This window comes from Mixophyes fleayi, chromosome 7 (assembly GCF_038048845.1).
Source record: "Mixophyes fleayi isolate aMixFle1 chromosome 7, aMixFle1.hap1, whole genome shotgun sequence".
Classification (NCBI taxonomy): Eukaryota; Metazoa; Chordata; class Amphibia; order Anura; family Limnodynastidae; genus Mixophyes; species Mixophyes fleayi.
The window spans coordinates 139630728-139657963 of record NC_134408.1 but is presented as its reverse complement, the minus strand read 5'-3'; the positions used below and the strand labels follow the sequence as shown (position 1 = coordinate 139657963).

Genomic DNA, 27236 nt, shown 5'->3' with positions numbered 1-27236 from the left:
TATACCTGAGGCCAATCTGGTGGCTAGTGTTATACACACCTGAGGCCAATCTGGTGACTAGTGTTATACACACCTGAGGCCAATCTGGTGGCTAGTGTTATACACACCTGAGGCCAATCTGGTGGCTAGTGTTATATACACCTGAGGCCAATCTGGTGGCTAGTGAGCATAACTGAGCCCAATCTATTTGCCAAATAGCATCGCTGGGCTCAGGGTGGAATATGGCATTAACTTGCCCCATAGCAAAATTTCAGGGAGGACCTGGCAATGCAGCTTCAGCCTCCTGTGCCACCCTGCACATGTTTAGAAGAGGGCAGACTAGCCATGGACATGTGATGCGTATGCAGTGACTAATGTATGCTCAGCTGAGGCCATTGCTCTGTTCTTCTGAGAGCAGAACAAGGACCTTAGGTGGGTTAACCAGCATTGCCAGGCTCCCTCACCTCCAGCCCTTATAGTGGCGCCACTGCAGGAGGATAGTCGTCATGGCTAAGCCCATCTGATGGCTAGTGGGCAGGGGCAGGCTGGACTTGTGGGCAGGGGGGCATCTGCCTCCCCGGGTCGGACCCATAGTGGGCTACCTTGGGCTGTGTGACTGAGTTACCTGCATTGTTTTCCCTTTAAAATGTTCCTAATAGGCTGCTGAGTCAAGTCTCGACCCCCAGGCTAAAATATACCAGCCAGTCCCGCTAGTGGACATCGCTAAATCTAATCTGATGGCTAATGGGCCTGCTTCAGCCCAAACGTGTCACTAGAGGCACACGTGAGTCCAATCTAGTGACACGTGTGTTCACCTGAGCCCAATATGGCTACTGGTGGGCACAGCTGAATCTGATGTTTACGTTGCTTAATGAACCAGGCCCAAAAACTGTTCTGTGAATTTGCTGCCATCAGAATTATCCCAATTTCAGGTATCTAGAATTACAGGATTCATTCCAATACAGAAATTCACTTTGATGGGAGTTTTGGCAATTTTCAAAGAGTGTTGTATAAATCATTTCAGAAACATACAATCAGGAGAGATAAAAACACAATCATCATGTCAAAAATCAAATGGAAATAGAGAATCATAAAATCCTGTGACCAAATGCAAACAGAAGTGGCTGTTCAGTTAAATGGCCCGGGCCTGTAGACGCAGTGGTGGCAGCCATTTTGTGCTCTGGACCAATATTTAGCCATCAGTTCACTAGGGTGTAGTGACGTGACTGAGGCATGAGGTACAGAGTGCCTCGGTAATTTGACAGGCTGCACTCTTTTGAAAACTGACAGACTGAAAAAAGACTCCACAGGAGGTCATATATGAACTTAACTTGATGGGCAACACAGCGGCACAGTGTTTAGCATTGCTACCGGACACGCATGGACTCATGTGTTCAATCAAACTAGCCCCTGGCATCGACCAGTGCGAATCTCTGCTCCTAGGCGAATGCTGCCGTCTTGCGCACTTACGTTATCGCTGAGACTTTTGTGCCTCAGCCAATTTTTTTTTGTAAACGACCTCCGAAGTGTTTTTATTAGAGTGTAATTAAAGTGCAACCATTGACTAAACATTCTTGATCAACTGACATCTCCTCTTTTTAATAAGACCTGGTTAAAAGTCTTTCAAGAGAAAATAATTGCACATCACGTTAATAGAATTTAAAAAAAAAAAAAAGTTCAGTGATTTCTTTACAGCCGTGTTATTTATCGAAAGAGAAAAAAATAATCATTTCAGGCTCCTGCCATACTGCTCTTTACATGGCATGGCCTAGTTATTCTAAATATATATTTAAAGTTCTTGTATGGATATCATTAAATTAGAATTGAGTAAACTAATTAGTTGTCAGTTAGTTCTGAAAATTAATTAGTGCAAAGGTTGCAATGTGTAAAATGCAATCTGTTCAGGAGAAGCCAGTTAGACAGTACAGCCAATACTGTATTTTATGTTTATTTTACTCTTCAGCGTTTGCTTATGAACCTGCTGGGTTACTATTACAGTTTCTCTTTCCACCAAAATTTTTGCATGTTATTAAAGTAATATAGTTTTAATTTCCCTAATGCTGAGTTCTTTTATAGAACACATTTAAATTAGCGATGCTCACTGACTCCCGTGAACTGGTTTTGGTTTTGGATCTGGATCTGGATTAGCTTTGTGTTTTGGTTTTGGCAAACCCGCCCTCGCGTGTTTTGGTTTTGGATTTTTTAGAAAAAATCCTACAATATGCTAAAATCGCATAATTTTGCTCTTTTTTTGTTCCTACATTATTATTAACCTCAATAACACTAATTTCAAGTCTTTTGCAGTCAATATTGACCACCTCACAGATCACAATATTATTTTCATACACTTTCGGACAAATACTGCAGCGACCTGGCTGGATGCTAAGCGCATGAGCAATGACACAAACACACGGCAGTTCCTAGCACATCTAGGACACATTGGCACACAGCAGTGGCAGAAAAGGAAAATGGGGGTCCGCCAAACCTCCCACCCATTGCTATGTTGGATCTTAAAAAGGAATCCAAAACTCGCGAGTTCCGACGACGTCACAATGATGTTTTGCCTCATTTTCAAATCCAAGGGTGCGCAGCAGTACGACTCGGTACTCAGATCTGCTAAGTTGGGGTATGTTCGGATCTCGGGGAACCGAGTCTGTGCATCTCTAGTTTAAATGTACAATTAGCTGGATATATTTATAGTGAAGTATCTTGAGCAGCGATGGGCGCCCCGCCCAGCCTTCCCCTGTGCCCCCCCATTTTTTTGCATGTAGCATGTTGTAACAGATTCTGGATACTATATTACTAATCTTGATTAGCGCTGGCTTACCTGAGGTGCGGAGTCTAACGATCTCCCCGGTGTTCACCAAGAACCGCCGCAAGGCGGGGTGGGCTTCGCTGCCAGGAGTCGCAGGTCGCGGTCCCCAGGTTCGCCTCAAGATGTAGTACAGCGGAGTGAAGCGGTGGTAGCGGAGTCAACAAGCCGGTTCGGTACACAGGACTGGAGTCAGGCAGAATCAGAAGGCAACTCGGAGTCAACAAGCCAGGTTCGGTACACGGGTCACAAGAATAGGAGAATGGTCAGCAAGCCGGGTCGGTACACAGGGATTAGAGAGCCAGGGAAGTCAAACAGGCAGAGATCAGCACACAGGAGACACTGGAAACAGGAAGACACTGCAATCCACGAAGAGCAGGAGCCAGGAACAGGTAAGTGTTGCTCTGACACTCAGCGAGTGTCAGAGTGAGGTTTTTATACAGAAGGGGATTCAAAATCCCCGCCTCTAGGTTGTGGTCATGTGACCGCCTCCGGGTGCGGTCACATGGTCCTGAATGCGGAAGTGCGGCTGGACGGAGCGGCGGGGATAAGGTAAGTCCGTAACAATACCCCCTGCCATAAAGGTGGACTCCGAACACCTAATAGGGTTTCAAAGGAAATTTTTTATGGAAGGATTTAAGTAGACGGGGAGCATGTAGGTCAATGGCTCTTACCCATGAGCGCTCCTCAGGGCCGTAACCCTTCCAATCCACCAAGAACTGTATGGCACCTTGAACTTTACGAGAATCTAGGATAGTTTTAATCTCGTATTCAACTTGATCCCGATCCACAGCAGGAGGAGGAGTTCTGGATGAGGTGGAGAATCTGTTGGTTACCATCGGTTTTAACAAGGAGACATGGAAGACATTGGGTATGCGTAAGGAGGGAGGCAGACTCAATCTAAAGGCTACGGGATTAATAATCTCAGATATAGCAAATGGGCCAATAAACTTGGGAGCAAATTTTTTACTGGGAACCTTTAAACGAATGTTCTGGGTGGATAGCCATACCCTGTCACCAACTGCAAAACTTGGAGTCATTCTTCTCCTTTTATCGTAGAATTTTTTGGAACGAGTAGTTGCTTGTTTTAAGTTTGTCTTGGTTTGTTCCCAAATATCAGAGAAGTTACGAACCAGAGAGTCCACTGCTGGAACTTCAGAAGATGAGACTTGAGAGAAGGTGGGTAGTCTAGGATGGCAGCCATACAGAACAAAAAAGGGGGAGTTAGAGATGGCCTCATGAAAATGGTTGTTATGGGCGAACTCGGCCCAAGGGAGAAGGTCCACCCAGTTGTCTTGGTTACTAGAGATGAATATTCTTAGAAACTTCTCTAATTCTTGGTTGGTTCTCTCAGTAGCCCCATTGGACTGGGGATGATATGCGGAAGAGAAGTCAAGCTTAATCCCGGATTTATTGCAAAAAGACCGCCAAAATTTTGATATGAATTGTGATCCCCTATCGGAGACAATATGTTGAGGACAGCCATGGAGGCGAAATATTTCTTTAATAAAAATATCGGCTAAGGAGGAGGAAGAAGGAAGGCCTTTGAGAGCAATAAAGTGAGCTGTTTTAGAGAAGCGATCCGTGACCACAAGCACTACAGTACAGGATTTGGAAGGGGGAAGGTCCGTGATAAAATCCATGGAGATCTGTGACCAAGGGTAATCAGGAATGGGTAATGGGAGCAAGCATCCATAAGGCTTCTTCCTAGAGGTCTTGTGTTGAGCACATTTGGAACAAGCAGCAACAAATCTCTTCACATCCTCCAGCAAGGAAGGCCACCAGTAGCTTCGGGACAATAAGTCCCAGGTCTTGCGAATGCCGGCATGCCCAGAGAAGAGTGAGTGATGAGCCCAGTGAAGGAGCCGGGTGCGTAGATGTGGCAAGATGAATGTTTTGCCTGGAGGACAGCCCTTTTTCAGGTGTGTAGCTGCCAATACTTGACATGGATTTACAATGAATTTCTTATCCTCCGAGGATTCCATGTCAGCTGGATCAAAAGAGCGAGATAAGGCGTCTGCCTTCGTGTTCTTAGATCCTGAGTGAAAAGTGATGTTGAAATCAAAGCGTGAGAAGAATAAGGACCACCTTGCTTGTCGAGGATTTAGACATCGGGCAGTGCGTAAGTAAAGCAAATTCTTATGGTCGGTATATATGGTGATAGGGAATTGTGCTCCTTCTAGTAAATGTCTCCATTCGGAGAGAGCCAATTTGATGGCCAGGAGCTCTTTGTCGCCAATCCCATAGTTCCTCTCAGCAGGTAAAAAGCGACGGGAAAAGAATCCGCAGGGATGAAGTTTTCCAGAAGAACCTCGCTGTGATAGTACGGCTCCTGTGCCAACAGAAGAGGCATCTACCTCCAGGACAAAGGGACGAGAACAATCTGGCTGTTGAAGAATGGGTGCGGATGAAAAGAGAGACTTTAATAATATAAAGGCTTGGATAGCCTCAGAGGACCAAATACCAGCATCAGCAGATTTGCGGGTCAATGCTGTGATGGGAGCCACGAGAGAGGAGTACCCCTTGATAAATTGACGATAATAGTTGGAGAATCCTAGGAAGCGTTGAGTGGCTTTAAGGCCTGAAGGTTGGGGCCAGTCAAGTATGGCTTTCAATTTTGTGGGATCCATCTGTAGACCGGTGCCCGAAATAATATATCCCAGGAAGGGAATTTGTCTCTGCTCGAAGGTGCATTTCTCCAATTTGCAAAATAACTGATTTTTTCGGATACGAGAGAGGACCTCCAATACATGAGTACGATGAGATGCTAGATCTTGAGAAAAGATGAGAATGTCGTCCAAGTAGATGACTACAGATTGGTACAAGAGGTCTTGAAACAGCTCATTCATAAAGCTCTGAAATATGGCTGGGGCATTGCATAGCCCGAAGGGCATGACCAGATATTCAAAGTGGCCGTCTCGGGTGTTAAACGCCGTCTTCCATTCATCCCCCTCCTTAATGCGTATAAGGTTATACGCTCCTCTGAGGTCAAGTTTAGAAAAGATGGTGGCACCCTTGATCCGGTCAAATAGTTCAGAAATCAGTGGCAGTGGATACCGATTTTTAACGGTAATGGCATTCAGGCCTCTGTAATCAATGCAAGGGCGGAGGCCCCCATCTTTCTTTTTTACGAAGAAGAAGCCAGCCCCAGCTGGGGAGGCAGACTTGCGGATGAAGCCCCTGTTTAGATTTTCTTGGATGTACTCCTCCATAGCCTTAGATTCCGGGAGGGAAAGGGGGTAAACACGGCCCCTGGGAATGGGTTTACCAGGTATCAGATCAATGCCACAGTCCCAGATTCTGTGAGGAGGAAGTCTAGTGGCCTCTTGTTGACAGAAAACATCAGAGAAGGTTTAATATGGCTCAGGCAGGAGAGTCACAGGAAATTCTTGGGTACGTCTGGGACTATTCGGGGGAACCACTCTCTGTAGGCAGCGAGAGAAGCAGGACTGTCCCCAGGACAATATGTGACCAGATTTCCAGTCCAAGGTGGGAGAGTGGGCACGAAACCAAGGAAGTCCTAGGATGACTGGGTTGGTAGATCTCTGTATTACTAGAAAAGAAATCTTCTCCCGATGAAGTGCTCCTATCTGAAGTAGAAGAGGAATAGTGCGTACCAAGATGGACCCCTCAGGGATTCTTCCCCCATCAATGGCCATCAGAGAGATGGGTTGTTCCAAGGCTTGTGTGGGAATAGTGAATTGTTTAACTACTGTGGCAGAAATGAAATTTCCTGCGGCTCCGGAATCTAGAAGAGCCGACTGCGGGAAGGTCTTTTGTCCTAACTGAAGGGAAATGGGAATAGACAGGCAATCATTACTATTGGGAACTGACTGACACTGAGAAAAGAGGCCCAACGACACAGCTCCAGAACTCGTTAGGCCCTGTCGTTTCCCGAGCGTTTGGGACAAGAACTCAGAAGATGGCCACTCTCTCCACAATATAAACACAACTTGTTCCGAAATCTCCTCTCCCTCTCTTCGGCTGATAGGCGGGTCCTCCCAAGTTGCATGGGCTCTTCAGGGGGAAGAACAGGGGTTTGGAAGTTGGGGGCCAAGCGAATCATGCTACGCCGCGACTGTTCCTTCTCGGAATTACGTTCCTTGAAACGCAAATCAACTTTGACACAGAGGGAGATAATGTCGTCCAAAGACGTAGGGAGTTCCTGGGATACCAACTCGTCTTTGATTCGGTCTGAAAGGCCCTGCCAGAATGTAGCTACTAGAGCCTCATCATTCCAGCGAAGTTCAGAGGCCATGGTTCTGAAGTGGACCGCATACTGCCCCACAGACTGGTTTCCCTGGCGGAGTCGTAGTAAGCCGGAAGCGGCATTGGACACCCTTCCTGGCTCATCAAATATTTTCTTGAAGGTGGACAAGAAGAGGTTGAAGTTCTGTAGAATGGGGTCGTCCCTCTCCCGTAAGGGGGAAGCCCATGCTAAAGCTTGACCGGACAATAACGAAATCACATAGGCCACTTTCGTTTTTCCGGAGGGGAAGTTCCCAGGTAGAAGCTCGAATTGTATGGAGCATTGATTTAAAAATCCTCTGCAATTTTTAGGGTCTCCATCGAACTTAGGTGGGTTAGGTAACCGTAGCTGCGAGGAAGAAGCTGCTGCTGCTGCCTGAGGTACAGGGGCCACTGCCGGCCCAGGTGATCCACCAGCCACTAGGGTGTTCTGGACAACATCCAAGCGAGTGGATAGACTATTGAGGAATTTTAAAAGTTGCTCTTGGTTAGCTTCTTGTTTATCCATCCTTCCTACTAAATGCTCCAACAGATCTTTAGCTGTGGTATCCATGGTCAGAGCAAACTGTAACAGATTCTGGATACTATATTACTAATCTTGATTAGCGCTGGCTTACCTGAGGTGCGGAGTCTAACGATCTCCCCGGTGTTCACCAAGAACCGCCGCAAGGCGGGGTGGGCTTCGCTGCCAGGAGTCGCAGGTCGCGGTCCCCAGGTTCGCCTCAAGATGTAGTACAGCGGAGTGAAGCGGTGGTAGCGGAGTCAACAAGCCGGTTCGGTACACAGGACTGGAGTCAGGCAGAATCAGAAGGCAACTCGGAGTCAACAAGCCAGGTTCGGTACACGGGTCACAAGAATAGGAGAATGGTCAGCAAGCCGGGTCGGTACACAGGGATTAGAGAGCCAGGGAAGTCAAACAGGCAGAGATCAGCACACAGGAGACACTGGAAACAGGAAGACACTGCAATCCACGAAGAGCAGGAGCCAGGAACAGGTAAGTGTTGCTCTGACACTCAGCGAGTGTCAGAGTGAGGTTTTTATACAGAAGGGGATTCAAAATCCCCGCCTCTAGGTTGTGGTCATGTGACCGCCTCCGGGTGCGGTCACATGGTCCTGAATGCGGAAGTGCGGCTGGACGGAGCGGCGGGGATAAGGTAAGTCCGTAACACATGTAGGACACAAATTTTGGACAACTTTATACTTACACTGCAATTTAGAATTGAGCTAGGACACGTCCCCTCTCAACTCTAAATCTGTCTGCACATTTTAAATCCCTCCCCCCTACAAGACAACATGATTTTGCCCAGCTGCAGAACTGTTCCTTTTTTTTTATTTGTTCTTAGCTCTAAGTAACGTCCCCTCCAGTTTATGTTTATTAATGTTTGACAATCCTTTCACAGTATTAGCTTGGGAGCATCTGCTAGTAGCAAAGGATATGTGTGACATCAATAGTGAGACAGTATATGATGTCATTGGGGGCTGGAAAGTACCATATATAGGAGCGGCCAGGCAAAGAGGTAGCTAACACCATATAAATCAACTTTTTGGTCTTACCCTACAGGAGATCCTGGAGGGGAGCCGAAGTGGGAGGATGAAAGGGGACCGATTGTGACGGATCGCGTCATTTTGGCCCCGACCATGCGACGCAAAGACGCAAAAGCGTCATTTTGACATGGGGGAGCGTCATATCGCATCCTGACATGATGCGGGAGAACTGCCTGCTCTTCCTGTAGTCCGGGAGACCTATCCGGAATTCGGGAGTCTCCCAGACTTTTCGGGAGACTGAACAAGTATGTTTAAGACAAACCCATGAATTTGCTCTTAGCCTAAAACCATCTAGCAAATATTTTTCTCTCTATTAGGTATCAATTAATTAATTAATCAAACAAGGAGAAGTTTTGATATTAGAGTCCCTTTAACCATACTAGGGGGAAAATCTTTCATTGTCCCAGAAATTGATATCAGATTGTCTTACTGGATTATTCACCCAAAAAACATGACCAGTTCTGTTTCTTTAACATAGATTTTGGGACTGGGGAAAAAACAATTAAATTATCATCTCATTCTTGCCCATAACAGACAAAGTAGCTCAGGCTATATTACCATACATATTTTACAAGATTTTAAAAAAAAAAATTCAGTTTGTTATGTTTCACAGTAAACACACTCTCATCAATTCATTATGAGACTTGTGTATCCCAGGAGGCTTTCATTTTAACATGACAAGAACAAGAAAACCAAACAAATACAAAAGTAAGTTAGTTTATTCAACAGGATTTCAAATGTATTTATTTTTACAGTAAACACCGAGGCTTCTACTAAGTTTCCTAAATGCAGTATGTTCATGATGAAAAATCAGCAGTTTGCAGAACATTGAAATGTTATTAAAGTTTTATTGTTCAAAAACACAAATGCAAAAAAACAAGCAAAAACATTTATTTTTCAATATAAAAAAAAATAAAAATGTAAGATATATGTTTGTTGACTAGGGCCCCAAAATTTGGGAGTCTCCTAGACATTCTGTAAGAGTGGGAGAGTATGGGAGAGATGAGGTTCTCACCCAACTGCCTGGCCTCAATATGTCTGTTCCTACTGCCCTCATCGCTCCGGTCACCAGAGCTGGTATAGAAGAATACACCCTCATCTAATTCTCTCACTATTTCAGGCAGATCCTGGAGGAGAGATCCCGAACCTCTGTCCTCTCCTCTCTAGAAGATCCTGGGGGAGAGGTCAGGTGACAAGCGCAGGAAAGGGGGGGGGGGCATTGAGTCACCGTGGCCCCGCCCCCTGTTGTGAAATACCAAAATTCACATCATTGCATATCATCATTATTACCATTTGTTTATATAGCACCACTAATTCCGCAGCGCTGTACAGAGAACTCACTCACATCAGTCCCTGCCCCATTAGGGCTTACAGTCTAAATTCCCTAATATACACACATACACAGACAGACAGACACACAGACTAGGGTCAATTTGTTAGAAGCCAATTAACCTACCAGTATGTTTTTGGAGTGTAGGAGGAAACCGGAGCACCCGGAGGAAACCCACGCAAACACGGGGAGAACATACAAACTCCACACAGATAAGGCCATGGTCCGGAATTGAACTCATGACCCCAGTGCTGTGAGGCAGAAGTACTAACCACTGAGCCACCATACATCATTAAGCCCCACCCCCACCAAGACCAGAGAGGATGCCTAATCTTCCCCGGAGTCCAGGTGGACTCACCAAAATTCGGGAACCTCATGAAAAATAAGGGAGAGTAAGCAAGTGTGATCACCAGGCATCATGTCTGCTGTACACTGACGGATACACACCAATGTGCAATGGAGGGTGTCTGTGATGATTCTAATTGCTCATCATCACCCCCCTCCCCCGCCTACTTGCCCCTTGTTCCCGCCCACTAGGAGTATGCTGTGAGTGGAGCGAGAGATACACCAGGTGATATCTGGCTGCTCTGGCAAAACCACACTGGACCTGCCCACGCGGTGATTCCAAGTCGTTGACCTAGAGAGAAATGTTGACTTGTAATGTTATTTTTGTGCAATTGCATCCTATTTTTAATGGCACAAAACATTTTCATGACAATATCCCTATAAGTAGCATCTGAAATTCTAACCTCTCTAAAGGTTTAAGAACCTTCCCTTTATATTACATGACTGGAACTTGTGGGTTGTGATTCATGTGAAGCCAAAAACCACAGTTCTGATTTAAAGGAAAAGCTTGATTTTCAAATACCTCTTTCCCATGTTTGTAATTTTCAGTAACCCAGTGTTACTCCTCTAATGGGGGCAGAGTAATGAGGTCACATTACCAGATTGTAACCTTACACAGATACAACTGCAGTCTGGTAAAGCTGCTTTGTAAATCTGTATTATACATCAATTTACTGCAACATGATCACTCTTGTGCTGATTCCATTTAATACAATAAACTAAAGCCCCAATCCCCATAACCTGCAGGACGGCTCATTTAAATATTTCTAAAGAAACCTAATAGGTATAAAATAAGTACTAATTTTACTGAGCACATTTGAAGACTGAGTATAATATTGGTTTTACCTAGTACGGTAAGTAATCAGGGACAATTAGTTTCTCTTTCACCCACTCAAGATCCGGTCCCCGTAGACCTCTAATACACTTAGGGAGCCACATGGGCGCCCGTCTCACCGTTAAAAAAGCCGCACATTGCCCTTAGTCTCCGAAATAAGTTAAAAAATACACTTAATCAAAGAAAGAGACACCTATCTGTAATAATATATTAGCAGGAATTTTAAACAAGTGTTACAAGTTATAAGAAACAAATCTGATAATAAAGGAGGACGGAGCCGGGGGCCGCAGGGGAAGGCTCGGGGGGCCGTTATTTGTCCGTCACTACTTCCCTCCACCTATTCATTTGGGTAAAATTGTTAAAGTGCATATACAATGCATATTCTCTGCATATGCACCGATACAGCTTGAAACTGTTTAGCTATTAACAGTTAAGTTTTTCAAATAATAATACAGTAGAACTATTTACAGGAGTTTTTTTACTTTTGGTTTTCTTCTGCTATTTAGGTACAACTTCAAACATTTTCTGACAAAAGAAACAAGTTGGATGTAGTGGGCTGTATACAGTTCTTTTCATTCAGAATACTTTGGCGGACACTCTTCTTGGATCAATATCATATTGATATTATAGCAGGAGTTCTGTACTGTTGGAGGACCCTGTTCCTTCTACCATCTAACAATTAGTCTGCAGTTCCTCTTTGCCTTTTTTTTTTACAATTTCTAACATCATTTCAACGCTCCTGTCAATCAAAGTCCTGTCCTCACTTACACAATCACATAAGTGGACCGGTTACTGCCTCTCACAAGATCAGCATACTCCTCTCCTGATATACTCTGTGCTGCTGTGATCTGATACCTCTGCTAGAGGTTGCTCTGTCTTCTGCCGTTTCATATCTGGGGACGCACAGATGGGCAGGGAATGAAGATTGGTAACAAAAGGTTACTGTGACAGAAATAAAAAAAATGTGAGAGAAAGTCCTCTATTTAACACATAAAATCACACAAATATCCAAATGTTTCCCATCACCTAAAGGTAAATACAATAGATTAGATTTAAATCAACAACGGTTCCCTGCAGCTAAATTTCAGGTGGGCCCTTCCTGACCCAATTTATTCATTTAAATCATAATTATTCTTTAACGTTTTCAAATATTACTGATTTTCTAGCGCGTATTCAGCTGCTAATGCTTTACGATAAAGGATTACAATTTTGGTTTGGATAGGTTTATGCCGTACTTTTGTAGTCTATGGTTGTTATTAATGAAGTCTTTGAACTGCATCCACCTTATGCAACTAAATCAGAGCGTTTGACTTCTGCCAGATTGGTACTAGACCATGCAGAGCTGAATTGTATGGCTTCTACCAACCGCCACTTCCTCCATAACAGTCTGGAACAGACGTGGTCAGAACTACTATACAAGTAATTTCTTCATGTCGTACGTCTTTATTGAATGTCAGCGTTCCTCCCGTTTCACAATGTTTTTTTGCTTCTTTTAGACTAAGGTGCCTTTAAAGTTGTTTTGTTTGAAAATTGTTCACAGAATCACAACTTTAAAACTTTAAAGAGAGTTCTCTCTCTTCTAAGTTACACTTGGCCTAATTGTGTTTCTAAAATAATATATCTGTGATCCAGCTAAGGGAATGTGGTCACAAAGCCTCATGCCCAAATCCTCCACTGGTTTGGTTTGGCTAAACTTGAAACGTTCTTGGAGAGGAGAACTGTGGCTCAGGAAAATTATAACTGGAGTAATATTTCTAAGGCTCTACCTACAATATGTTATATAAACTGCGTGAGATGCTAATCAGCCTCCAGAGTGAGAAAAAGATCCACACTTGGGACAGTTTTTTACTTGTACATGCAAAAAAAAAAACACTGTTACAATATAGAAAAATACAAGGAAACGCCTGTGTGAACATAATAGTACAATAACATAAAAGTTACATGTTGTTGCTTTGTAAACTTTTGCCTGTTGAAGAGACCTCAATGTCCTGGTAACTTGCAGTAGAACTTGTCTTTCAGTTAGTTATTAAATGAATCAAGCTTTCTTTTCCCACACAAAGGTATCACTTCCTATATAAGGTACCACTGATAGTCACGCGTTTCTTTAATCCACCTTATTATTTCACATGTAAAAAATAATTGTGTATTTAATGGGTGGCACATTTTCTGGGAGCTATTGTTTAAGGGTTTGAAGAACTTAGTGGACTGGGCTAAAAGTGGATCGGAGGTACAGGATTCTGTGTTATCTTAGTGTAATCCATCCGATACTAGATCCTATGGTTTGGATGGCATTCTTCTTTAAATATTACCATTAAAATAAAAGATATTTATTCCAACAAGCTACCAAAAGAAAATAATTTGTTTTCCGAGAATGCTATATTAAGATGCTATTCCCAAGGAGCCTGATGCATTGTAAAAATATGAAAATTGGCTTGGTTATATAAAAGTAGGGGACTCCCAGCCACATTGAACTATTTATTGGGTTACAGCATGGGGAATTGGATAGCATGGAATGATTCTGGCCAAAGAGGATGTGAGCCAATCATGTGACACAAACAATTCTGATGTGAGTTCTTCAGCCAAATATACTCAACTACTGATCAGTTCCTTGACTTCATCACAATAAATCTTCAATTGTTGCCTGGCATTCCATAAAATGTACTTACTTGATTTATACATACTATATCCTGTAACATATTGGGATATAGATGCTTAGCACTTTGCTGAAAATTTGCACCCAGAAATTCTCATGTCTGATTCCTGTTTTTTCTTAGTTGAAACTGATAGATGCAAAGAGATTTAAAATGCAGCACTTTGGGGTAAAGTATTTTTCTTGCACTTAGCGGAATCTTTATTGTATTAGTTCTTTTGTTTGAGTCATTATATTACTCTTTTCCTTTCACTATATTGTTTTACAATAAGCATTCTGTGGTGCATTTTTACATTAAGGGCACACACTTTAAATATTTACATTAACATATATTTATATATTTTATATTCTATACATTTACATGCAGTGCAGTGTTCTTTAAATAATGTTACAAGTCATGTTAATTTATGCCTCTGTTTTATTGATGTGAAATCAGTAAGTCTCATCCGCTAACTTTGCATTAATTGCGCAAATTGCACTGAACCAAAACAACCAATCAGTAATTAGTTTGTATCTGCCTTGTAGAAGTTAGACTATGAAAGCAAGTATCGGATTGGCTGATTTTGTTCTTAGCAGAGATGAGCCCTATTATGTGTTTAGGTCCACTCTACCTCTCCAAGAGCCTTGTACGTTAGTATCACTTGGTGAACTCTACATTAACTTAAGGCACTTAGGGGCCTATTTATTAAACAGAGAAAACTCCTTACTCTCGCAAAAATACTCACTTTTCCCACATGTACGGCTTATCCCTATTTACCAAAGTCCCCGGTCTGGTGTTAGTTATTTTTGCGTATTGCCGGTGACGACTTTTGCAGGGGGTCCCTGGCGAAGGTTACCTCCTGCTTTGCCTATATAACAAGGACAACTGTCCTCTTATAACTATTGCCATCTCAGAGTGCCAATAACCGGGGGCAGTACAAGAAATATGAATTATTTTTTAAATAATGCATTTTTTTTCTAAATTTAAATATATGGAGGAGAAAATCTGTTTTTCTATACATTTTTTACCTTTTTCTTTTTTTGGAAAGTGGAACTGGGAGTAGAAGTCCAGGCTTCTAGTTCCACTGCTCAATTGTGAACCGGGAAACCCAGGTCATGCATTCACAGAGGCGCTAAGGACTGGCAGGTGATGTGTTTAGAGTCCTCTTACTGCTGAGAGCCAATTTCGCCGGAGGGCTGAGCATCACTCAGCGGCCCTGTCAAATTTTCCTGGTAAACAGTAGCGATAATATCATCATCAACATCATCATCAGGTAATTATATAGCGCTACTAATTCCTGTACAGAGAACTCACTCACATCAGTCCCTGCCCCATTGGAGCTTACAATCTAAATTCCCTAACACAGACAGACAGAGACTAGAGTCAATTTTTGATAGCAGCCAATTAACCTACTAGTATGTTTTTGGAGAGTGGGAGGAAACCAGAACACCCGGAGGAAACCGGCGCAAACACAGGGAAAACATACAAACCCCACACAGATAAGGCCATGGTCAGAATCGAACTCATGACCCCAGTGCTGTGAGGCAGAAGTGCTAACCACTAGGCCACTGTGCTGCTCACTGCGATCAGTGACAGGGGCCATACAGGCGGTAGTTTATCTGCCACTAGTTAACCTATGAAGGTGTATGACTTGTCAGTTCAGTAGAGTTGAGGAAATAGTACAGTGATGGTTAACCTGGTAAAACAATACATTTAATCAAATAAATAGACACCTATCTGTAATAACTTACCAGCAGGCAAGTTAAACAAGTGTTACAAGCTGTACCGAACGGGGGCCTCTTGTGAATGCTCAGAGGGCCACCTGTTGCCCATCACTGATGTAGTGTATTCATAGCCATAATTATCCTGCTGGAGTCATATATCTTTTCATACCCTATATAACAGCTTGTGTGTTTGTGTTGTGTAATAATGAACAACCTTTCTCTGTTGTCTGTCAATGCCAAACGTTTCCAAGTCTCTCCTGATTGAAGCAAGGGATGAACTAGTGATGACTGGGACTCACAGAAACACCTTTTACCCCTATTTTACAAAAAAATGACTCCTCCATTGGTAATTCTATAGTCAACCATAGTATACTGCACCCTTGACATACATTGTTCTGCTGTCATCATCATCAGTTATTTATGTAGCACCACTAATTCCGCAGCGCACACATCAGTCCCTGCCCTATTGGAGCTTACAGTCTAAATTTCCTAACATAGACACACACAGAGAAAGAGAGAGACTAGGGTCAATTTTGATAGCAGCCAATTAACCTATCAGTAGGTTTTTGGAGTGTGGGAGGAAACCAGAGCACCCAGAAGAAACCCACGCAAACACGGGGAGGACATACAAACGCCTCACAGATAAGGTCACGGTCGGGAATGGAACTCATGACCCCAGAGCTGTGAGGCAGAAGTGCTAACCACTGAGCCACCGTGCTGTCCTATGGTGGAACAATGTCACCTGAGCTTGTGATACTAAGGGTTTACTCAGACTTCATTGAATGCAAGTTGGGAGGATTATCCACCACACAATTGCAATAAAAACATATTTTACTATTCTGCTATGTTTCTATAAGAACAAAAATGAAAACCGTGATATGTAAATCATGTTATTAGCAACTGAGGATATGAATTAAAAAATGTGGGATTCAATTTTAGGTTGGGAGCACAGATGTGTGTTTAAATTATATAATATTGAATAATTTGCAATTTCTATTTAATTTACTTTTTTTAGACTTATATCCTGGAAATGCTACATTTATATTTATACTTTTTAAAGTTGCATTTATCATTATGTGGGTTCATAAATGGCATCGTCAGACAGTTCATCTCAGCTGATGTAATGTAGCTTATATTTTAAGAACACAGTTACAGTAGTCCACGTCAACCAATGAGATGTTAGTTTTCATTAATCCGACTACAATGCACTGGTAAGAGCTGAGCTGTGATTGGCTGCTATTGGTTACAATACATCACTGTTAGAAAATAAGCACCAGTATATGTATCACAGCCAATTCTGCACTGACTTGTTTTGTGACTTGTATACGTAACGTAACAATGTATCTTTCCTTTCCAGGCTTAGATGCTGGTGGCTTGTACAGAGTCAGTGGGAACCTGTCAACAATACAGAAGTTGCGATTTGTTGTAAATCAGGGTGAGTTATTCCTAATGTAACAGACGTGTTTTGACTGTTCCACGATGAAGCCTTGTTATTCCTGGAACAGAGACTCTGCCTTCCCTTCTTTATTTTCACATTGCAATTTTGATCAATGTTTGGATTCTTGTATTTAGCCTTTGATGATAATGTGCTCAGCTTATCTGGAAATGAAAGGAAGAAGGTTTAGTGGCGAGCGTTTGAACTTTCCTCAGCAATAATGGCCACAGGGGAAGACATTTCCTGGAAATTGATGATTGTCTTGTAGAGCTAAAAGCCCTGTGTCTCAGGCTACTCCATCATTAACTGCAGGAAATGCCCAGCCCATAGGTTAGTGAAGCTATTGTGAGAATTCCCTGCCAATTAGGCCCTCCACCACTGAATAATGACTTAATGCAGCACGTTATATCCTTGTGTTTGTTGCCTACCAAACTTTATTGGAGTATTGAGGGAAGAGAAAGACTGTACCTCAGACCGATGTTATCTTCTTTTGGGGATGTTTCTTAGCACTTTCAGTACCTAAATGTAAAAAAAAGTACAATAATTGACAATAGATGGATTTAGTAGTAATCATATTTTTGTTGCAAACCTCCTATAACGTGTTTCTTAAAATGTCCTCATTGCTCTATAGCTCAATATTTCGGGGTCTTGTCTCTACCAGGAAAACTTACTGTTAATTTGAGTTGTACTATAATTATTTTGGTGACATGTGCAGAAAGAGCAGCCTTTGTTGTAGCGTTTGGTAGGACGTTGCTCACCAATGTTGCTGTTATCACAGCATTTCCATTCCATTAGGTTTAACCTGTGACAAACCGCAGGAACATGCTCTGAAACGTGAGGTTGGTTAGCCACAAGGTGTGCAATAAAGCCTACTGCATCTGTAGGCATGCAACAAAAGCATTTATGCAAATGTTGATGGAATTGCTGGGCCGTGAGTGAGTTAAGGCATATCCAGCTTATCACATGGGAATAAATACTTTGTCAAATTAGTGGAAATGCAAATGTGATATTTTAATTAGCACAGAAGATGTGCTGATTGGACAAATTTGGAAGCATGACTTTCATTGGCGAGGGGTTGCAGAGTAATGCATTGAGGACCTGACTTTAAAATTCAAATAACTGACACAAAAGTTAATATTTAATTTAAAGCTTTCTGGTGCAGTCTTACCCAACTGTTTGGGAAGACTATTGTTATGGGTGATAGAGTGTATCGGGGATTACTCACATATGTCCAAACACAGGGCTTGAGGAATCAAGTGACATCATAACATTGTACATGCTTACAGAATTTTGTCACTGACCAAGAGCACCCTACACATTTCACTCATAGTCTCTCCATTTGTTTATGATGTACTTGAGACTTCTCTGGGGTATATTAAATGTCTTGATATCTGCTTACATCATTTTACCAATTGATGCCTTTCAATTAACCTTTCTCAGATTTGCTTTGAATGTTCTTTTGTCTTCATGATGAAGCACATGTTTAGAAATGCCATAACCAAGAGTTAGATAGTTTCTAATATACAGATGGTATATCTTTTAAAGTCAGATAAAACACTTTAATTATGCAGAGTTATATCAAATAATTATGTGATCTCAGAAGACAACTGATTGTTTATTTGGGTGTATTTTAGCATAAAGGGCGACTACTTATTTAATCCATTATTTTCTGTTTTTGTTTGGAATTAAGATAAAGATTTAGAGTCATTTTTCTTGCATTGACTTTATAGAGTATTTTGTGTTGATCGATAGTAAGAATTCCCAAATAAATCCTGTTTAATGTAAGAAAATGTGAAAAAATGCCAAAGGGGGTGAAGACGTTTTATAGCCACTGTATAAACACGCTCGTTGAGCACTCGGTATTCTCTGCTGCAGGGGAGCTTTCAGACGTGTTAATGAACACACTTAAAACACTCTTTTAAAAGTGAGGATAAAGTAGAGGATGTTGCCCATGCTTTATTTAGCGTTGTTTTTCAACACCCCTGTATACGAGACCAAAGTGTGGCATTTCAATACATCCCTGTCTTTCCAACCTAAATAAACGCAGACTTACTGTGAATGAGACGTGAGGGAGCTCAATGTACTTTTTTTTTTTTTTTAGTCAACCATATAAATGTAATAAATAGTAGGATAAGTGTCAGGTTTGTGACAGCTTTTATTAGGAACGTATCTGAAATTATTAAAAAAAGCTTCCAACTTTATTATTGTATTGGTGAGGTTATTATTAGTATTCAGTGTTATCTTAAGTGCTAGAAATTTAGCCAGTAATGTGCTAATTCTCTCCTGCTTAAAACACAGCCAATATGGTCATTATATTGAAGGTGGCATAAGGAAGGTGGTAAGAAGTGCTTGAGAACTTATACTCTAAAACGACAAAGGGAACAAGGGGAAGATGAAGTCTTGGCTCGGACATTCAGATTCAGAGATCCCAGAACTGTTGGACAGGGAACAGAACACTTGTCATTCACTGATATGGAGAAGTAAATAGTTATCAGGTAACTTTTTAACATTAGGAACAGTACTTCCAGAAACGCGGCTCTCGCCCAAAGAGCAACTGGAAGGTGCAAAATCCATTAAATGTATAGGATGAGATACAATCTCCGCCAGCTGATGCAAAAGCCTTTTTACGTAGTGCAAATGACCATGTTCCCTTCTGCAGAGCGAGAAGCACCCTACTTGTCCACTATGATCCCAAAAAGCAGGTCCAGTGGTAAGTGCAGGGGGTTATGCCACAAATTGCATCATTTTGGTCCTGCCCCATAGTTCAGTGATGAAAACATTTTGCTGTGGGGGTGGAGCAAGGTTACATGATGATGCAAGAGACCACTTAGTGAAGGGATTCGGGATCCGGGAGAAAGGCTCTACCAGGGCTCCGGGAGAACTCCCCGAACTTTTTCGGACCTCCCCTCTCTGACCACCAAGTGTGGAGGGTGTGGATATGCATCATCCAAACCCCACTTCCCACTGCGCAATGGCGCAATTTGCTTACCCTCCCTTATCCCACTTTACAAGAAAGAAAAGTGGGATATGGGGGGGTCGCCTATTATCCTGGGAGTCTAGGAGGAACACCCATAAAATGTGTCTTCTTCACTCCTTCATCTCATCTCAAAGATCTCTTTCTGCAAGATAAAATGTTTTGCGCTGATCTGCAAAACTAAGCCACTGGAACACGCACTACGCCCACCTCCTCCACTCAGGCTGTGCAAACTTCTGCTCCTGCCCAAATACTGCCATCTTGCTCCGAAATCCCACTCACTTTGGTGGAAATCATGCATCTGAACAAATCTAGGCACACGTCACCACCAAGATTGTTTTACACAAGGCGTCGGTCATCTTGCGCTTGATCATCATCATCGTCATTTATTTATATAGCGCCACTAGTTCCGCAGCGCTGCACAGAGAACTCACTCACATCAGTCCCTGCCTCATTGGGGCTTACAGTCCAAATTCCTCAACACACAGACACAGGCACACTAGGGACAATTTGTTAGCAGCCAATTAACCTACCAGTATGTTTTTTTTGGAGTGTGGGAGGAAACCGGAGCACCCCGAGGAAACCCACGCAAACACGGGGAGAACATACAAACTCCACACAGATAAGGTCATGGTCAGGATTAGAACTCATGACCCCAGTGCTGTAAGGCAGAAGTGCTAACCACTAGTTTTGCAAATACCGAATATATATATTGAATACTGCTTTTGTCCAATGCAGAAAATGTTTGAGGAAATTTATGCAGAATGCAGGTTAATATTCAGAGAACAACGTGAGCTGCTCATTCATTTAACAGACGAATTTACATTTTTTATATTTGTGGGCTGGATATTGTATTTAGCTGGTGAACTCCTTCCCTCAAAACAACAGTAAAGTAGAAAAAAATAAAGTATAATATTCTTTATTTTGTTTTAGTTTCATGGGGTATTTTTGGCAGAAGGAACCATTGATATTAAACTATCTGGCTTACATGTGATAAGATTATCTTTTAGTAGTGATTTATTTTTTCTATTAAAAGTAGGAAATCACATGACCACATGCGAAACTTTTATTCCGTGTTGGCGTTGATTGAGCGAGCCGAAGACTGTTGTGTATTACTACGTCCTACGAGAATCATTCACTGAAACAGAATCATCCAAATGACTGAGCACTGTATTAAATTGCGCAGTTTCGGATAATTTGTCAAAAAAACTATGTTTTTCTGTAATTGAAACATTTTTATTAAAAAATGTTTTATTGGATCTTTTTGGAGTTTTGCACAGGAAACAAATCATTTCTCGCAGTCTGGGAAGTAAATATAGAAAAGTCTGGTCGTGGTTACGTTTTAGAGAGGCTTATCTGTGGGCTCCTGTGCCCCAAGGTTAGAGCCAACCTCACGACCATTTCCTGCCATTCATGTATTTTCCACCGTTCCTCTCTCCTCGCCCATTTCTCTTCTACGTGACACAAAACCGCGGGCCGCAAGAGAGCTGCGCAGTCACGCCATCATGCAGTGCTCCGTGATTTGTCACATACATCCCATATGTTAATGGCAGGATGAACACTGTGGAAATTAACTACCGAGCATTGAGCCCTATAGCATGGTTCCTGGTCCCAGTTCTGGACTGCAAGGCTAACACTCTGCAGCCATGTATTACGGACACAATAGCAGATTAGGAAATATTTTGCACTTATTAAGCCTCTCATGTTTGTACAATACTATAACTTAAGTACTGGAGTGAGAGGTACTATAAGGAATGTTTTCTTGATAAAGGATATTTCTGTAATTTGGAATACCATGCCTAATATATTCGGAATTACATTTCACAATTCCCCTACCTATTCCCTTACTCCTATTAATATTCCTCACTTATTAAATTGCTTAGCAGTGCTCTTCTCAGGGATTTTATATCTATGGAGTACCTTTTAGTATTAAGCTGGGTACACACCTATGCAATATTACTCTTAGATGCAATTTCTGTAACTATTGAAAGTTCAGATGAGCATTCCTGTCCATGCGTACACACGTACACGATTTACCTTCAGATCTGAGATCTTCATCTCTCATAACCATCTGCTGAAAGGATCGTGACTCTGTACACTTTACAGATATCTGCCTACACTGCTGATCGTGAGTGTGTACACCCTTCCACATTTGCCCGACATTGTTCCATCGTCGATCGAGAATTTTAGGAAGTTCAGAAAACCAATTCAACAGATGTAATGATATAATAACACATGACTCTGAGAGCGAACACACTCTTGCAATGTCTGACCAGATGGTCGTGAATTGTGTGATCTGCACGATAATTGGTATAAGTGTGTACCCAGCTTTAGATCCTTTGTACTTTGGGGGACTGGGCTTTGTGTCTATGCCCAGAGCCTGATTAAAACATCATAGGGTGCTAGGCAGGGCACTGGTTTTGGCCCTCTTTTTCCCCTTGTTGTCAAAAAAAAACACAAAACGGATAAAAAAATCCGGACCCCTCAGTGCCCATTGAGCCAGAAATTCGAGCCTCGCCAATATGGATAATCTGGTGCTCTTTATGCCCAGCCACCACTTCTGCATATTCTGGCTGATATCAATGTGGTGGGCGTAGGCAGAGGAGTACATATGTCTGGTCCCCAAAAGTCATAACATTAGAAAAAAATGGTATTTGCTAGACTGTTCCAACAGTACACATGAAGTCAGAGTGACCACTTAAGGGGAAGCTAGCGGCAAATGCAGCTCAGACCAAACATACCAAGCACCTGAGTTTACAAGCACTAAGCTGATAAGGAACCTCCAGACGACCACATACATTCTAAGAATGTCCTTCATTTCTTTATTTGTTTCTAGAAAAAAAAAAATGCCACTTGTCATTACTTTTTGTTTTACACTTAAGCTAACGTTTTTCTATTGGCTTCCACTTTAATAACACACTGCAAATGGAACATGAATTCTGTAACCCTGAAAACGTCAGGGATTAGCTTTCATTAAACTAGCTTGCACTAGACTGATTAAAGCTAAATTTGCATTGCTTGGAATGGGTTATTATATATTTGTGTTATTAAATAAACCTTAGAAATGTCAATCAAGTGTGATCATCTAAAAAATATTTATTAAGTTATATTTATAATGAAATAATTGGTTGCACAAAAAAAAAAAATCATTATTTTTAGTGGAGCCACAAGCGGCAACATGTTAACAATCTCAGGATATATATTAACTAAACTACCCATTGAAATAATTTAATAATAAAGAGGATGCCGGCTTGATTAATTGTTGCAGAGTAAAATTTACAATAAACCTGTCTTGATCGGTTCCTCTGCGACGCAGTATTACTGTCTGTGCAGTTGTTTAACAAGAATTTAATTGGAAAGATAAGTGAATGCACATTTAAAAGTATTGTTAATTTGCTTTATAATCACCCCATCCTTCAAAGTATTGACAGCACCAGGCAAAAACCCTTTCTACATTTACACGTAGTATTTTCCATATGTGCATCATAAATTATAGAGTTTTAATTGGAAGATTTATAGATTCCATCAGAGTAAAAATATTTTTTTTATCAGCTCAGTGTCTTCGTAGCAAATGAAAATACACATCTTGGACCTGATTTATTAAGGCGAATAAATGCCGATACGTACGTATTTTGCGTAAAATCACAGAACCAGAGCATACGCCAGAGAACGCAGCAACATCCAATTCATCTTCAAACACAAAAGATCCTTATTACAGCCTACTATTTCAGGGGCAGAATGGGTATGGGACTGGGCGTATGCACGTAGTCAATGTCAGTAAGGGCGAGCCAAGGTCAAGCGCACGCAGCAACGTTTGATTCAAGCTTTGGGCATCTCAAATTTTCTGCCGTCTCACTTGCACCAGCTACAGGTTGGGTGTAAGTGCTGATTACTAGTGATGACAGTCTCATATGCATGCTATAACATGTGTTTGCAATCAGATATAACTGTATTAATGCATTTTATGTACGGTAGACATTAATAACATCCTAATAAACGTATTTTATTGAAACGTAAATTGAAAACAAATTTTTATTTTAATATTTTATGATGACTGTATTATTAACAGGTGACATTATTTGAATATTTTTTTCTCTGTACGGGACTTTTTCTGGGGAACTTTCTATTCCACATATGTATTGGACATATCCTGCAGTGTCTTGTCTGTTAAATCAGAGGACACCTATTCCCGTATTCATCAACAGACGTATCTATATATCAGCTCCTTGTTGAATACAGACGTTCGTATGCCCCATGTATGCGTGTTTTTAACAAAATGCACATTATATTTGCTTTGCGTTCATTAATGAATCAGGCCCCTTATATCTGAACCAGGATATACCTAGCAGAATAATTTTTAATTAAGAGTTATTTAAGTTGTGCGGTTACTGATGTCAGATATTGACAGTCCAGTATTGTTCGTTTGTGTTGGCATTATATTTTAATTAGCGCTTTTGTGGCACAAAAGCAAATACACACAGACTATAACGGAATAATGACCAGATTGGGTCCTTCCGTAGATGTCTTTGGATTAGCGCATGTTTGGTGCCTGATGTGGCTACGGGACCCAACATTTGGCTAGATTTACAAGCTTCATATTAAACCTGTTACTACATGCCTTCTGTATATATCCCGTAGGCATTAGGGTGAGACAACATAATATATCGACTACAAACTGAAGCTTTCGGTCCTGTTCCTGGGACCCAATTGTCAATGACAGTCTCAGGTAACAGTTATACGACCAGTAAAAATATCTTTTGGTTCTGATCCCTGTTCGGTCCGTTTAAACTGTACAGTTCAATTAGGAAACATTGGCTTCCACATTAAACATTAAATATGTGACATCATCAGGAATTTCCCTGAGTGACGGAAAGTCCAGAGAGCTGTCTCATACATCATCTGCCTGACAACACTGATAGATCCTGGTTACACTGAATCTATCACTACTGCAAATAGCAGAGAAATCAGATATGTCCCATGGTTAAAACAAGTAAAAATAATAATAAAAATAATAATAATAATAAAACAATAATAATAATAAATAAATATATATTTGTTTCTAGGTCATACAACTCTATCATATATAAAAAAAACATATCCCTATACTCAAGGGAGCATAAATTATGCCATACTCTGTTCATAATTATCAGGTTATTTAATTAGTTTTACCCGTGAATAGATTTTATATATTGTCTGGTGCTGTCTGAATCTTTGTAACTCAGGAGAGATAGCCAATTTCCCTGTTAACTTTTTGGGGTTACATGAATTGGGTCAAGATAAGTGTTATATTTTCCGATGTTGCCTATATTTGCTGGTATAATGCATTTAATGTGAAAAAATATTTTTTTGCTATGCTACCAAAAGGAAGCACTAGTTTTCCAAAAAACCTCACTGAATATTACATTTACTCGGGTACACAAAATAGTATAATATTATTCTTTGACACATAGCTTAGCACATGAAGATGGAGGGGAATATAAGGGAAAAAAAAATTGCTAGTGAGGGGTGGTGTTTGGTAGATCAAAGCTTTTCTTCCTAAATTCTGGTTAGCTGCTGTAAAATGCATCATTTTATACCCAAATGCAAACAAAAGTAAGGTATGGGCAGCACGGTGGCTCAGTGGTTAGCACTTCTGCCTCACAGCACTGTGGTCATGAGTTCGATTCCGGACCATGGCCTTATCAGTGAGGAGTTTGTATGTATGTTCTCCCCATGCGTGGGTTTCCTCTGGGTGCTCCAGTTTTGTCCCACACTCCAAAAACATACTAGTAAGTTAATTGACTGCTATCAAGTTGACCCAAGCCTGCCTCTGGATTGTGTGTGTTACGGAATTTAGATTGTAAGCTCCAATGAGGCAGGGACTGATGTGAGTTCTCTGTACAGCGCTGCGGAATTAGTAGTGCTATATAAATAGATGATGATATGCAGGACAGCATATTGTAATGAACTTGAAATAATGGAAACTGGAGCATTTAGAGGGGATTTTCTTTATTCAATGCAGAAGGGGTGATGGGTGAAGAGGGAAGTGGAGGAATAAACACCTCTAAAGTGGAGCTGATTGGCATCAACCATGGATCAGGGGTCCAGGAGTCAAGGATGTCAAGGAGTCCATCCTAGCTTCTGCGATGAGGGCCTGAAGACCCTTTTTGGGGAGTGTCCAATGTACCAAGCTCCCAGCTCATTGTGAGGACTGCATAGAGTGATTGGAGCCACACACTTCAGGCTTCAATTAAAAAGAATCTACCTGCAGAAAGATCTTTTTCAGACTGCTTTGGACTCATCAGTGCAGGGCAGTCTATTCTAGTCAACAGTATGTAAATGCCTGTTTCATGCTCTAAACCCAATGGGTGAGACATTGGCTCGCTGGGCTGCCCTGTAAATGGCTATTTCCAAAAGTTGATTCTCCTTTCGGAGATGCTTATCTGATTATTTGTCCCCTGGAGCATTGCTGAAAGTCTCTTTATTGTTACTCATTGTTCTAGTGAAGCTTCTTCTACGGCTCTTCACATGCTGACCAGAACAATCCGTTCTGAGGCAAAGTCGGGTTAGAATGGATCTGTCTGTAAAATAATGTTTTGTGCCATGACTGAAAACCGGGTGGTATATGGACTCACCGGACTGCCGCATGGATGGCATTTTCTATTTTTGGAAAGTCATATTTGAAAAATCTAACATTAATAGTACAGTCAGCCATAAAACTCTGCCCCTCACACTCTGTGTAATAATTGTGTTATTTATATAAATGAGATGTAGGTGTGGTCAGAAGGTCATGTGCACTGTCATGTGATTATTCCCAGCCAATGTACTAAAAGCTGGCAGCTTGCTGATATTTCTTAGGAGAACAGTGAGTATGTTCTTGCCAGTGTGTAGGCTGTCCACTCTCTCATTATTATGGAATTAGCTGCCTATGTACATACTGCTTGGAATTCCAAATATCTTCATATGTACTTTCTATGATGTAACTTCAACTATAGCAATTGTTTAAGGCTTTTGAATATTCTGGTGCCAGCCCCTACTATCATGTAAACCTTCCAGTCACTCTTTGATATCAGTAGGTCCACAGCCTTGGCCCGGACACATATTTTTTGACGTTATAAAGTTGAGTGTACCATTTTATATCTATTTCCATGCTCATTAATCATGAATATTCAAAGCTGGATTGAAGATGGCTATCTATATGCTGACATGTTAAAATGAGAATATATAGAAAACTATACAACTGTAATACAGCACGGTGGCTAAGTGGTTAGCACTTCTGCGCTGGGGTCATGAGTTCAATTCCCAACCATGGCCTTATCTGTGAGGAGTTTGTATGTTCTCCCTGTGTTTGCGTGGGTTTCCTCCGGGTGCTCTGGTTTCCTCCCACACTCCAAAAACAT

The 27236-nt window shown here is 41.6% G+C and overlaps 1 protein-coding gene across 1 annotated transcript in view; it reads left to right on the top strand.

The window, feature by feature from the left end:
* The window catches only part of ARHGAP15 (Rho GTPase activating protein 15), a 391192-nt gene that overhangs the window by 249717 nt on the left and 114239 nt on the right, over positions 1-27236 (top strand). The window contains exon 11 of the mRNA XM_075180935.1: positions 16806-16883. Coding sequence (XP_075037036.1) covers positions 16806-16883 — 78 coding nt within the window. The remainder of the gene's footprint in view (positions 1-16805; positions 16884-27236) is intronic.